The sequence below is a fragment of the Cygnus olor genome, chromosome 1, assembly GCF_009769625.2.
Source record: "Cygnus olor isolate bCygOlo1 chromosome 1, bCygOlo1.pri.v2, whole genome shotgun sequence".
NCBI lineage: Eukaryota > Metazoa > Chordata > Aves > Anseriformes > Anatidae > Cygnus > Cygnus olor.
In genome coordinates this window covers 179,910,801-179,923,796 of record NC_049169.1, presented here as the reverse complement: position 1 = coordinate 179,923,796, position 12,996 = coordinate 179,910,801, and the positions used below count along the sequence as shown (strand labels likewise).

Sequence of the window (12,996 nt, the reverse complement as noted above, 5' to 3'; positions counted from 1 at the left end):
CATCTTTCACAGTGTTAGAGTTGTTTTCTTAATGCCAGTACAACCAAGAAGTGGCAGCAACAAGCTGCCAGTTTGTGGAAAAAACAAGATTTGTTGTCAATGACCTTCTTGTTAAATACATTTCAAGTTATAGATGGTCTAGATCCTGATATCACACATTTAGTCAGGGAACCACCAGCCAAGCTGTTGCCTATATGGCTAAAAAAAAGCATCACTAGCAGCTGAAGACTGGAAGTGTAAAATTAAAAGGCACCATTAAGGCAAACAAATAAAGCCTTTCACAGTCACAGGCAATTAAAAGTTCTTTTGTGCACTGATCAGTATCTAATCTCAGCTGCACGTCTCCATTCAGTATTTATTAAGCTTTTCAGAACCTTACTGCTTAGTTGGCTAAAAAATTTCTACACGCACTATTTAGTAGGTTTTGTAGTGGACGCACAAGCCCAGAGTCCATTTCATTCTTTCACAAGCATATAGACACAATAGAGGCATTTTAAAAATTAAAATAATTTTTACTCATTTGAAAAAATGGAAGTAGTAATTAAGCATAATACTTCAAATTTTCACCTCTACAAAACGCTAAAACAAAAGGCATTTACATAGCAAGCATGGAAAACAAACTTCACTGTCCAATTTCATTAAGCCTGGCTGTACTGGGTCAGGCTGGGATGTTAACTTTCCCTGCAGCAGCCCATACAGTGCTGTGCTCTGCACTCATAGTTAAAACAGCAATGGTATCACACCTGTGTTGTGTCTGCTGCTGAGCAGTGCTGGCACAGCATCAGGACTCTCTCTAACTCCCCTAGAGGTGGGCAAAGATGTGAGAAAAGAAACATCACCAGGGCAGCTGACCTAAACCAACCAAAGGGATATTCCGTACCATATGATGTCACACTCAGCAATAAAAGGTGGAAAAAGGAGGAAGAGGGGAGGGGTGGGCTCTCGTTGTGAAAACATCTGTCCTCCTCCCGAATACCAGCTACATGCATTGAGGCCCTGCTTCAAGGACGTGGTCAAGCATCACTCATTTGTGGGAAGTAGAGAGTAATTTCTTTCCTCTGCACTTCCACATAGCCTTTACTTGTTTTGTTTAGTTTTCCCTTTCCCCCTCCCTTTTCCCCTTTCCTTTTTTCCCCTTTAGTTAAACTGTTAATTGTTTAGTTAAATTGTTTAATTAATAATAATCTTTCCTTAATTTTTTTTTCCTTTAATTAAATCCTTATCTCAACCCATGAGTTGTTCTTTCCTTTACTTCTTCCCCTCCTCATCTAAGGAGGGGGAGTGAGAGAGCGGTTGTGGTGTTCAGCTGCCTAGCACAATAAAACCACCACGCTGACACCTTCAGAACAACTGCCTGTGCAAACAGTTATGTTTGTCCACATAGCACATGACACTGCGGTGACACAGCCGACTGGTTCTTGAGCATCCAGGAATTTTTAAGCGCTGCTAAGTAAAATCTTTCTACTTTTGCTAAAAAAAACTGTGTGGCACACAGGGAGAATAGTACATACAGATCTCATTTCCTTTGTTAATGGAAATCAAGCTTGGAGTTTTCCTGGACTGGATTGCAGATCGAACAATCTGCAATTAATACCACATTTCTACCGTATCTCTCCATTTTCCCTAATAGACCAGAATATGTTAGCGTTCTGGAACACTTATTTAGACATTATATGAAGAAAAAAGGTTAGTACTCCAAAACGTTCATCTTCGCTTATAGAAAGATGACAACACTAGGAAGAAGATACCATGGGAGAAGAAATGTGTGTGTGTATAAGCAGTTTTGTATCAGGAAAGGAAGCCATAAAGATCTAGACTTAAACTGATGATGGGAATACGGCAGACAAAAGTACTAGTGTGAAAGTAAAAAGGTTGTTCTCACAAGAACAGATACAGTAATCTATTTTACACATATTACACTTAGACATATTACACTTCTTAGACAATTAAGTAAAAACCTTCCTATGATTTCCAGCAACTTCACCAACAACTGAGAGCATTTGGCATTCTCAGTACATGCTCACTACTCATTAGGAACCATGACTACAGTCCGTTTTATAAAAAATAGTTACTTTAAAGAAATCAAACCAACTACTCTCGAGATGAGTATTTCAAGCTAGGACATTAAATAAAAGAACACAGTTTAAGTGAAAAATTCATACCGAACAGGTGTCTGTGGAAGTATTACATTAAACTCCTCATCTGGATTGTTTTTTCGTGGTGTTCTCTCCAACTGTGAGCTACAGAAATATAAAACAGACTTATGAAGCACACAAGTAATCCAGAAAAGTACATTTTCTATAAAATGTAATTAAAATTAATCTGCAGAAACAATATGGAACAAATTTTTAAGAGATCTAGATTTCCAACCATTCCACATGTTAGAGCAATGTAATTTATATTGTTTAGGAAATCTATGAGTAGGTTGTTGGACTGGATGACCCCCAAATTTCCCTTCCAACTTGAAGTTCTTCCTGGAATTCCTTTTATAACAACTTAGCTTGTATGTACAACTAGAATAGGGACTGCAGCACCTCTCCTATAAAGAGAGGCTGGGAGAGCTGGGACTGCTCAGCCTGGAGAAGAGGAGGCTCAGGGGGATCTCACCCAGGGCTGTGAATCCCCGCAGGCAGGGGGCAAAGAGGCCGCAGCCAGGCTCTTGTCAGGGGTGCCCAGCGCCAGGCCAGGGGCAGTGGGCACCAAGGGGCAGGCAGGAGGCTCCCTCTGAGCACCAGGCAGCACTTGTGTGCTGGGCGGGCGGCTGAGCACTGGCCCGGGCTGCCCAGAGAGGCTGTGGGGTCTCCTCCTGGGAGAGCGGCACAAGGCGCCTGGACGGGGTCCTGGGCACCCTGCGCTGGGTGGTGCTGCTTGAACAGGGAGGTCGGAGCAGATGGCCTCTGAAGCTCCCTTCCAACCTCAACCATTCTGTGATTCTGTATTATGTACCGCTCCATTTTAATCCAATTCTAAATGAATGTGTTTTCTAGTGTAGGTAAAGTCAGTCTCGTACTGTGAGCACACATCAAGTGAAGTTGAATTGTCAATAACCACTGTTACTTCAGAGTATGACTAAAAAAATCCAATACATCTGCATTATTGAGCAGCACCAGGGAATGTGCCAAGACACTGGTACTCAACTGTTTATTCTGTTAAACTGTCAGTGGCATATTTCTGTCCCATGCAAATCTACTATTCCTCCCAACAATTTCTGGGTACAGGCCAGAGGTCAGAACGGGCTCAGGAGCACTCCCAGCAGGCAGCTTATACATACCACCAGCTGGTTTGAAGAAGTTTGACAGCAAGGACCCAGCTGTCCCCAGAGCCATAACACATTCTCAGGCACATGTAATAAACTAGCATGCGACCTCCTCTTTGCAATTCCTCAGCTGCCACTAGACTGGAGGGACTTGCACAGTAAGAATTGGGTTACAAAGTCCATATCGTCTTATCTAGATATGTAGCAACTTGTTTTATGATTACTTAAGCTGTAATACAAAGCAAGGTTGGCGACGCCAGAAATAGCTGAACTACAAGCCTAAGAGATCAACAGGATACAGAGATCTCCACTTAGAACACAGGACAGGGTGGGGGAACAAGCTCACGTTTTCTATTGTAGTGCAACAGCAGTAAGAGGAAACATTACCATGCTATGACATCGGGCTGAAGAGTTTCATCATGATCCAGAAACAATCTTGCATCTATGTCTTTGTTTTTGAGATACAGCTCATTGTATTCTTTTGAGAGAACCTCAACCTCGAAAAAACATTGTAAAGTTTTATTTTACAGCAACAAATTTGACAATTTGCTCGATAACATAGGCTAGCACTACCTCATGAATACAACCGAATACAATGCTGAAAAACTCTAAGAAAATGACCTTGGAACTCACAAAGTCACTTCTTATACAAAAAGCTGAAACATACCCAGAGGAAATTTACTGTTCCCATGTGCAAACAAAGATAATCCTTTACAAGGGAAAACAATTGAAGATCATGAGACATTTCTGAAGAAATACAGGTCTAGATACTGTGAAAGAGCTAAAAATAGCTGGAGTAGAAGACATAGACCTGCAAATCAAACTAGTGTTTCTAGGCTTTTAAATCTTCCCTTCCAGAAAAAGGATAGAAAAATGTGTCTTTATGTGCAGGAAACATGAAATGTGTGCCTTTCAAACAGCTACTAGACAATCCAGAAGGCCCCCATCTCTGCTTGTTTGGAGATGGAAGCTTAAAGATGCAAAGCTTAAATTTTGTTCTAAGAAGTTTTCTTATTACTCATTAATGTTTGTGTTGATGTAGCTTTTAAGAGACATGCCTAATTCTACAAAAACAAGCCATTATTTCATAGCCCACATTCTTTTTTAAAATTACTTCTTTTAAAAGTTTCTTAGTTGATTAGATCCCACATTGATACATTATCTTGCATGAAAAGTTTGCGAGTTTGAGTGACTAACACTAACTGGAAGTCTAAAACTGTTCTTCAGGGCCAGATACCAGCCTCCACATCAACTCTGCCACTGTGCTTCTGCAGAAGCAGTCAGTCACTTCAATCATCTCTTCCCTGAGCCCTTAATCATACTAAATAATGCTGTGCTCTAGCACATTCCAACAAGAAAAAACAGGCAGTGCATACAAGAAATTAACCCCGTACCTGTCCAAGCAAAAGCTGCAAGCATCTCTTACATGGCTTTGTTCTTCATCCTCTTTTTATCTTCACCAAATTTGCACCAAACTGATTTCATGGTCAGAACTTTGAGGTAAGGACTATTAAATCCATAGATTTTTAGACTCCAATCATTCCTTTAATTTTTCATTAACAAAGTTCATTATCTTTTCATCTTTCGTTACCCTCCTAATAGTTTAAACATTCTTTTTGTCTGAAGTATTTCAGTATCCAATTAACATCTATAAGCTTCAGATTCTTTCACTAAAAAAAAGCAGCTTCGAGACCAAATGGCAGTACTGTGCTATTTGTGAAGAAATCTTCAGCCAAAAATAAAAGTTCTGAATCAACCCATTCATTAGTTCATAAAGCTTGACCATCAAGCATGCAAGTGAAGACAAATGCAAGCAATAGTAAGCCCCAAAAGTTTTACTTGTTTTGGAAACAACATTAAAGTTTATTGGAAGCTCAGTGTTTTGCGTTTGTGTTGGTGTTTTTGTTGTTTTTTATTATTTTATTTTAATGGAAATAAAAGACAATTCAAATGTCCCTTATCATTAGCAATTGTATGGATGAACTTCGTTATGATTGACGGTTAGTTGGTTTATATATAAGGATCGACTACCTCTGAAATATACCTGTAACTTTTTGCTTTGTTTTTAAACACACATCTCATGCAGGTTTCAGTAGAAAGACTCGTGATAGGTCTTTTCTTCAAATATTATTTCATAGATTTTTCTTCAGCAGTATTAGGCTATTATTCCGATACTATGCTTAAATTGTGCAGTTGGTTGAGAACCCTGGTTAATTTGAGGATAAACTGTATAATGACCACTGCCTCAAAGTTCATACAGGACTTCTAAACTGTACACACCCAAACACAATCTAGACAGATTGCTGATACAGAACACGATGTTGCACTGACCCTGAAGTTCATATTGAAAGGGATAAAGAGATTTCAGTGGGTCTTGTATTTCGTTCCCCACCCAACATACTATAAAATCGAACACAACGTATACTTGGCATACCTGCAGACCTTCAGTCTGACAAACTGCTCATTTTCACAGGGCTCTATCTAACAGTGACACACAGCTAAAACTACTCTTTAAAGAACGATGGATGTAACTTCTTTGAAAGAAGTTCTCTTGCATGCAATTCTACAGAGGTACTCTGCTGCATCCAAGCTACGACTCAGTAGGTTATTAGTAATTCTACAAGGACACAGCAGTGCAAACTCTGCCAGTTGTGAGACTAAGTCTGATCTTGTGGAAATTTCTCACACATGACTAAATACATGTCCCAATTATATAAGGGATGTAATTGAAGACTGTATGCAACCACAGATTGACTTTAGAGTCTTGATATTCTAAATTGTAACTTAAATTAATGGCTTTACCAAGATTATGGACATTCAACTCTGTCATGTTTTGCTTTGAACAAAACCACTAGCTCAACCTCAGGAAAATCATTTATTAGATTCAAATGTAAATGCTACATATACCCAATGAATCCTGGAACCCCTGTTAAGTCACATTCCTGAAACACACTGCATTTCGCTACATTATTTCACAACAGCCTATCAGAACTTGATCAATGTGTAAAGAGAATCTTAAATAATCTGGCATGAAGTAAAGTACTGCTGTTGAACTTAAATTATTCCAATTACCTGTGGTAGTCCATTTGAAGCTACAATACCCACAGAATTCAAGAAAGGAATAAAGCTTGTGAAATACACGTTTTTGACCTACAAAAAGAAAAAAGCATAACATTAGTAACATATGCAGGCAGCCATGCATACACTGCTTTCATGTCTTTAAGAAAAGAAACTAAATGAGTTGCTTTTATAATGCACTGTGTTTTGTTTTCAATAAAGCAAAAATAAAGTTACCTACATATCCAAAACTTCGTTACATGTAAGCATGCAGCATATAATCCACAGCTGGAACATTAAATTTAAATGACTAAACTGGAAAAGAATAACACTCCTTCCAACCCCCTTCTGCTTCTACTGTGATCATCTCCTTGGGTATTCAAAAACGGTCCTTTTTATGCAGGAATAGATTTACCAGGAGAGAAATAGGGGAACTGGGATTTTACAATCCCACAAAGAGCTGTGCATTAGGTGTGTACATTTTTCCACTGTGGGATACAGCCATGAAACCCCTCTCCATCAGAGTAGCCCATGCTACATGCTCTGATCAGCATTTAACTGTGAAGAATACAGCATGAAGTTACATATCCCCGGTAAAGTTATCACCCATACCATGGGACTATTTTTTTTTAAGACTACCTACAAGAGAAACTGCACAACAGTACAATACCCTCACTACTGAGCTTAGGAGAATCATATAAGCACAATTAGAGATTTTTAAAAACTGTTTAAGCAAACACATTCCAGATGGGGTTTAGCAGAAGATCTAACATACATTAAAACAGACCTTACCTCATCTAAATTACAATCGTGCTCTTTACAAAGGATTTCAATAACTTTTGTGTCAGTATCAACTTGTTTTGAAGTGCGTGTACTCCTGTTCTGACCTCTTCTTGGAGTTCGAGTTGAACCATTCACAGTCACTGCAGTCACAGCAGACTCTGGAAAGACAGGCAGAACCATCACAAGGTTTGAGTCACCTTCAGGAAAAGGTAACTTCAGAGATTTAATTATTTATATGACTTTTCAGGCACTTAATTTTTTTCCCTTTTTATCTGTTCAGCTGGGTAAGAAACTTTCATTACAGAAAATCTATAGAAAAAGAAAACCAATTTTTTAAAGTCCTGTATCAGTATTTGGACGTTTTGTTTCCAAAATACTATTCAACACGAAATTTAATAGCACTTTTTGTAAACAGCATAGAATATTTGTAAGCAGCATAGAATAAGTAGCAAGGCTATGAGAGCCTTGTCTTTTCACAGATGAGTACTATTTTTTCTATTTTTATAGAAGTGTGAAATGATGAGCTGAAAGAGTGACTTGACATTTCTGAAGGTTAATGAAGTCGCACAGGACGTAGAGTGCTGGTGGGAACCTGGAGTATGGTTCTACAGAGAATTCTTCCTTTCCCCAAATATCCCAGTCAAACAAGCATGAAAAAACAAGTTCACCTTGAAGATATCAAAAACCTTAACTAAAATGATGTTGAAACATCTTGTTTTCTTAAGCTCAAAGCAGACAGCCTCAATACCGTCAGCTTGAAATATCTGAATTATATTAAGAACATGTTAATACAGTTAAATGTTTTAAAACTGATACTCCAATCAGTATGCTGTTCTCATTTGTAACTTCATTCACATTTGATACTGTTCTATGAGAAAATGTGACAAATGACACTGCTCTGGCGGTCGCATCTTAATCCCCTCAACTCTTAGCCAATATCATAAAGCTCAGACAAATGACCTGATTTTTGGGCAGTCCTGTGCAGACCCAGTAGCCGGACTCAATGATCCTTGTAGGTCCCTTCTGCCTCAGGTATTCTATGACGACATTGTTTAAGCACAACGTGAAGCCTCTCGGTCACAAGGACTTGAATAATACGTTGTGTTATTTGCTAAAAGAATGAAGTACTTAGTAACAGCTTGAACAGCACCTCTATCACACAGCCCAAGTCAGAATAATGCCTTACACTTAGAACAGTTGAGACCCATATTTGCAATTTAGACAGAAGTAGTTCTTTTTCAGTGTTTCTTTTTCAAGACAGAGCACACACATCCTGTCTTTTAATAATGAGTTTTTTTAATAATGAGTTGCCGGTCTTCATAGTTTCACTATGGATATTTAGTTGTAAAACAACAGAAGCACGAGTAGATTCAGTCTATGAATTCCACTACTTCACCCAAATCCAACACAGGATATACCTGTGTATTATCAAAAACTGTTTTCTACATACTGCAGCTCCAAATACTTTAGGGTACCAATTCTGTAGCTTGTGGAAGAAAAATATTCAAAGACAAAAATAGATTTCTGTCTTTCAAAGTTACAAGTAAATGCTTCCTTTCTCTGACTTTCAGTGGTTTCCCAGGCTTTACATATGAAAATTGAATGTACAAAAAAAGTTTGCTAAACATGACTTTCTATTGGTAAGACCCATTATATTTTTGCCTAAAATAAGGAAGAACCACTTGCTAATACAAAACAGACGTAATAGAAATCTACTTTTCTACATTTTTCCTCTCCCGTTTTGTTTTGAGCTACAACTGCAATCAATTTATCCACCATGTATTTCTTTTTTAATGTTTGTGTAGTCCTGTACCTTGCACACTTCAGTTGTCACCATACTGCTATAAATCAATGAATTGAGAATCATAGCACCATCTTCTCCTTTTGTAATTCAAAGCAAACCTAAATAATAGTACTCAATCAACATCTACCCGGAATTATTTTACCAAACCAAGACTACTCTTCTTGCAGGCTTCTAAACACCTGGAATGGGCAGAGGGCATTGCAAATGGACGGCAGGAATAGAAAAAAATCAAAATATCACTGCTACATTCAAATAATTTAGTTCAAGTTCATTAGCATCTAAATTGAACTAAAATATTAAAAAATCCATTTTAATGAGGTTAAGAAATTTCATTATATTAATTGTGAATGTTGTTATAAAGACTAGTGGAAAGTTAACAAATTTACTTTCTACTTAGTTAACAAAAACCTGAAATCCTTACTGTATGGTTCCTTGAGCATAGCAGGTGGTGACAGTTTGATAAAATAATCTAAGACACACAGCAACAACTGGAAAGAAATCACCAGGTCATCTTCCATTTGCAACACTTTACCTGCAAACATTAAAAGGTAAAGACAACTTAAATTTGAAAGTCATTGTTGGAAAAATAAAGATGTGGAAGTTTATTAAATAAAATACACTACATTCAGTAGTGAAATCATTGTGCGGGATGCCCATGTTCTTCAAAGCTTATGTTTCTTAAGGGGTTTGTTGTTCTGGAGAAAGCATGCATAAAAATACGTATAATTCATGTAGAAATTCATTTTACCACAGTGGAGTAATTGTGTAGACTATTTTACCTACACGTACTTCTTATTTCTGCACAGTTGTTCTTCACTTTTTTTGTGGTCTCAATAAAACTTTGTGAAAGCTTCTAAGTATTCAAAAAGCATAAGTGAGTTCCCAATACAAAGCGAAGAGAAATTCGAAACATGCTTACTGTATGCCTGGCCTGCCCATTGTATATGAAGTGACTTGCAAGTTAGCAAATATTAGCATGAAGAGCACTTTAAAAACTACATTATCCCAGCTGTTCCCAACTTATGATTCACATGCCAGAAAAGATCTACAGAGCCATCCCAAGATTTCCAGTGTCTCCACAAAGTGTTTGGAGAGCCGATAGCAATTCAGAACAGCTATAGACACTACTTGTGTGCTATTTACATGTACAGATTTTGTATTTATTTTGTAACCAATTTCAATAGCGGAGATGTGTACACTTCACTGAAAAACAGATCCGGAGGAGGCAGCTGCTAAGACACATGATGCATTCTTTTTTGTAGGAGCAGTACAATGAGACAGGACTTCTTGTACTACTGTAATTGTTTCGTTACTCAGCTTTAACTGGGATTTCAGCCTTTTCAAGGAAGAACTGTAGCATTCAAAGGACAATTTCAGGGACTTCGTTTAGTTTAAAAAGATCTGCCAGTCTTTTTGGGTAGTCAGCCATTACTAAGATACTGGCAGACTATAACAAAGCATCTCAGAACAGACTCAAATACAGAATACCGACCTTCAAAGTAAAAAATCTCTTTAAAAGCTTTACAAGATATTATTCATAAACTGGAAGCAATACCAGCTAAAAGAATAGCCCAACTGCATAGAAAGAAGTATTACTGAGTAGTTTCAGAGCCATGCAGTCAGAACACTCTGGAACTGTGCTACAGCTATTTGTAAAAAGGATGCTATTCTCATATTGGAGGTGTAAAAACAAACCCATAAACTCACTTCAACAATATGCACCAGAATAACTGTGTTAATCAAAACTCACCTTTTGCCAGCAAAAAAGTAATCCAGTAATTTTTTAGGACTAATACAGAACTGAGTTCAGCAGAAATCCTGTAAACAGACAAAAATAAAGACTCCACATTAACAGTTCTGTAAAACCGTAATTTCTGAAAACATGCTTCAGTCTATGGAACAATTTAAACAGCATGCAACATTTCCCATATAGTTAAGCTTATTAATTATTACATTCCCTATGCAATTAATACTACACGTGAAAAAATTAAGTCTTCTGTAAAGCCATTCAAGAATCAGGAAACATCTGTACCATCCTTGGAAAAGAAAGTGAATATGGATAATTCACTTAACTGTTATGAGCTGTTTTCTCTCGTGCCTTTGACTAATGCCCTATTCTCCAGTCACAGCATGAACTCAATCTCATTTGGGAGTTGCTAAGGCATCTTTTCATCCATTCATTTGTTGCTATGATTAGGAAGCTCACTCTCCAAATGTTCGTTTCCACCAGGCCGAGACACCCGCCATTGGGTGGAGATCCTTCATGGAGGAAGTGATCAAAATTTATACATATATCACTTCTGCAGCTTTCATCATCTCTCACTGAAATTCAAGTCCCCACTAAATCTAAATTAAACACACGACATACTATGACTTAGGTCAATCTTAGCAGGTTAAAAGACAAAACACAAACATCTTGACAAACACAATTTGGAAAGTCAAACTTACTCACTACTGGGTTGTTCCAGATAAATAAGGCCACAAGTCCTAGAAAATAAGAATAAATATTTATTTTTAACATTTCCCTGGAACTATGCAATATCTTTGACTTCAATATAGTAAAAAAAATGCTAGTTCTCAGAACATTATTGTAAGTTTTAATAATTCTGACTCTCAGAAGAATATTACCAGACCAACTCAAGCCCTGCCAGAGCTGAAATAATGCTATTGCTAAAGTGCTTATGTCAAAGTTTAAATAGCAAACAATTTTAATTTGGTACAATAAAATTTGTTACTATTTTCTTCCACAAAAAACAGTATTTTTATGTATAGTTACTCAGTACCTTGTAAAACACAACAAAGCAGGTGCCACAGCTGTACAGACCACTCCATAAGATATTTTTAAACCTTTACACTTTCTGCAGTGTCATTGCAAGCCTTGTAATACCTGATGCTTCTTAATTATTTTAGATACATGTCATCAAGAAAAATTCAGTTTATACAAAAACAAAGCAAGAAAAAAACTGCAAATCCTTCTGGCTGAAAAAAAAGTTACTGCAATTCAACTGTAGCAGTGTAAAATCAGGGAAAAAAGGATTTTTAAAAACAAAACTTTCTAAACCAAAATTAGAATTCTGCATACATAAGTTTGGCTGTATTTTAATATGTGTGCAACAATTTGCCTCTTAATCCCTTCCCTCAGTGATACACTGGACAAAAAGTTTTGAAATAATAAGCAAGTGAAGAAAGAACTAGGGGGAGGGACACAAAAACAGAATGTGCCTGCGTAAATATGCAATGATGCTTTTACAGCTCAGGAAAGACTTGCAATAAGTAAAAACTAAATATTAACAACCTGCATAGAACTTCATAGCTTTAAGGCTATGTGAACTAGCGAACTATGTGAACTAAAAAGTTCACAAAAATATTACAAATATATACATTACTCAAGCTAATGTTAACGGACTTTGAAAAGAAAAAAATTAAATCACAAGACACATTGGTGCCTTGATCCTATAGTCTGTCTTCAGGTTAAAGAAGAGTGGTAACTTACCAACTTGGAAAAACTGGACCAAAAAAAAGCATCCACTTGAGAATCTCCTGAATTTTAAGTGACACACAGGAAGCTCTCTGCATGCTGCCATAACCAAATTCAATTTATCCCATACGAAGATGAGAACGTTCCTTGATTTTGAGTGTATGGTCAGCTAAACCACTCGGGAAGGTTTATCTTGATTACAGCTGAGAACTGGTGTTAGAGCAGTCTCTGCAATGCCCTGAGACTCTGGAACAAACAGCCTTCAGTTCCAGATCTGGGACACAGAAACAATCTTATTTGTGCTTTTTCTTTCCAGAGCTCCTAAGAAAAACTCTTGGATCACGAACTGGGGGGTAGGCCAGTGTAAAAATGGAAACACCATTAAATAAAAACTATTAGATCGTAAAACAATCCTTCTTACATTTGTAAAAATCTTAACAAAGGGACTAGCAATCATTTGTCGTGCTATTCTTACTGTTTATACTGCAACAATGGGAATGTTCAACAGAGCATTGGAATAGTTACGGAGTAGAATATAAGACGTGTTTATTCAATGCACGTAAACAGCTCCACTTAACTAATCTGTAAATATTAGCACACAGTTTAAATGAGCACCTC

The 12,996-nt window shown here is 37.3% G+C and overlaps 1 protein-coding gene across 2 annotated transcripts in view; it reads right to left on the bottom strand.

Moving 5' to 3' along the window:
* RB1 (RB transcriptional corepressor 1) overlaps positions 1-12,996 on the bottom strand; it is an 82,031-nt gene that overhangs the window by 57,031 nt on the left and 12,004 nt on the right. For both annotated transcript variants that reach the window (XM_040542188.1, XM_040542196.1), the window contains 7 exons: positions 11,349-11,387; positions 10,651-10,718; positions 9,322-9,432; positions 7,106-7,254; positions 6,329-6,406; positions 3,644-3,753; positions 2,163-2,240 (listed from right to left, as the gene is read on the bottom strand). In XM_040542188.1, the coding sequence (XP_040398122.1) occupies positions 2,163-2,240; positions 3,644-3,753; positions 6,329-6,406; positions 7,106-7,254; positions 9,322-9,432; positions 10,651-10,718; positions 11,349-11,387 (633 nt within the window). The remainder of the gene's footprint in view (positions 1-2,162; positions 2,241-3,643; positions 3,754-6,328; positions 6,407-7,105; positions 7,255-9,321; positions 9,433-10,650; positions 10,719-11,348; positions 11,388-12,996) is intronic.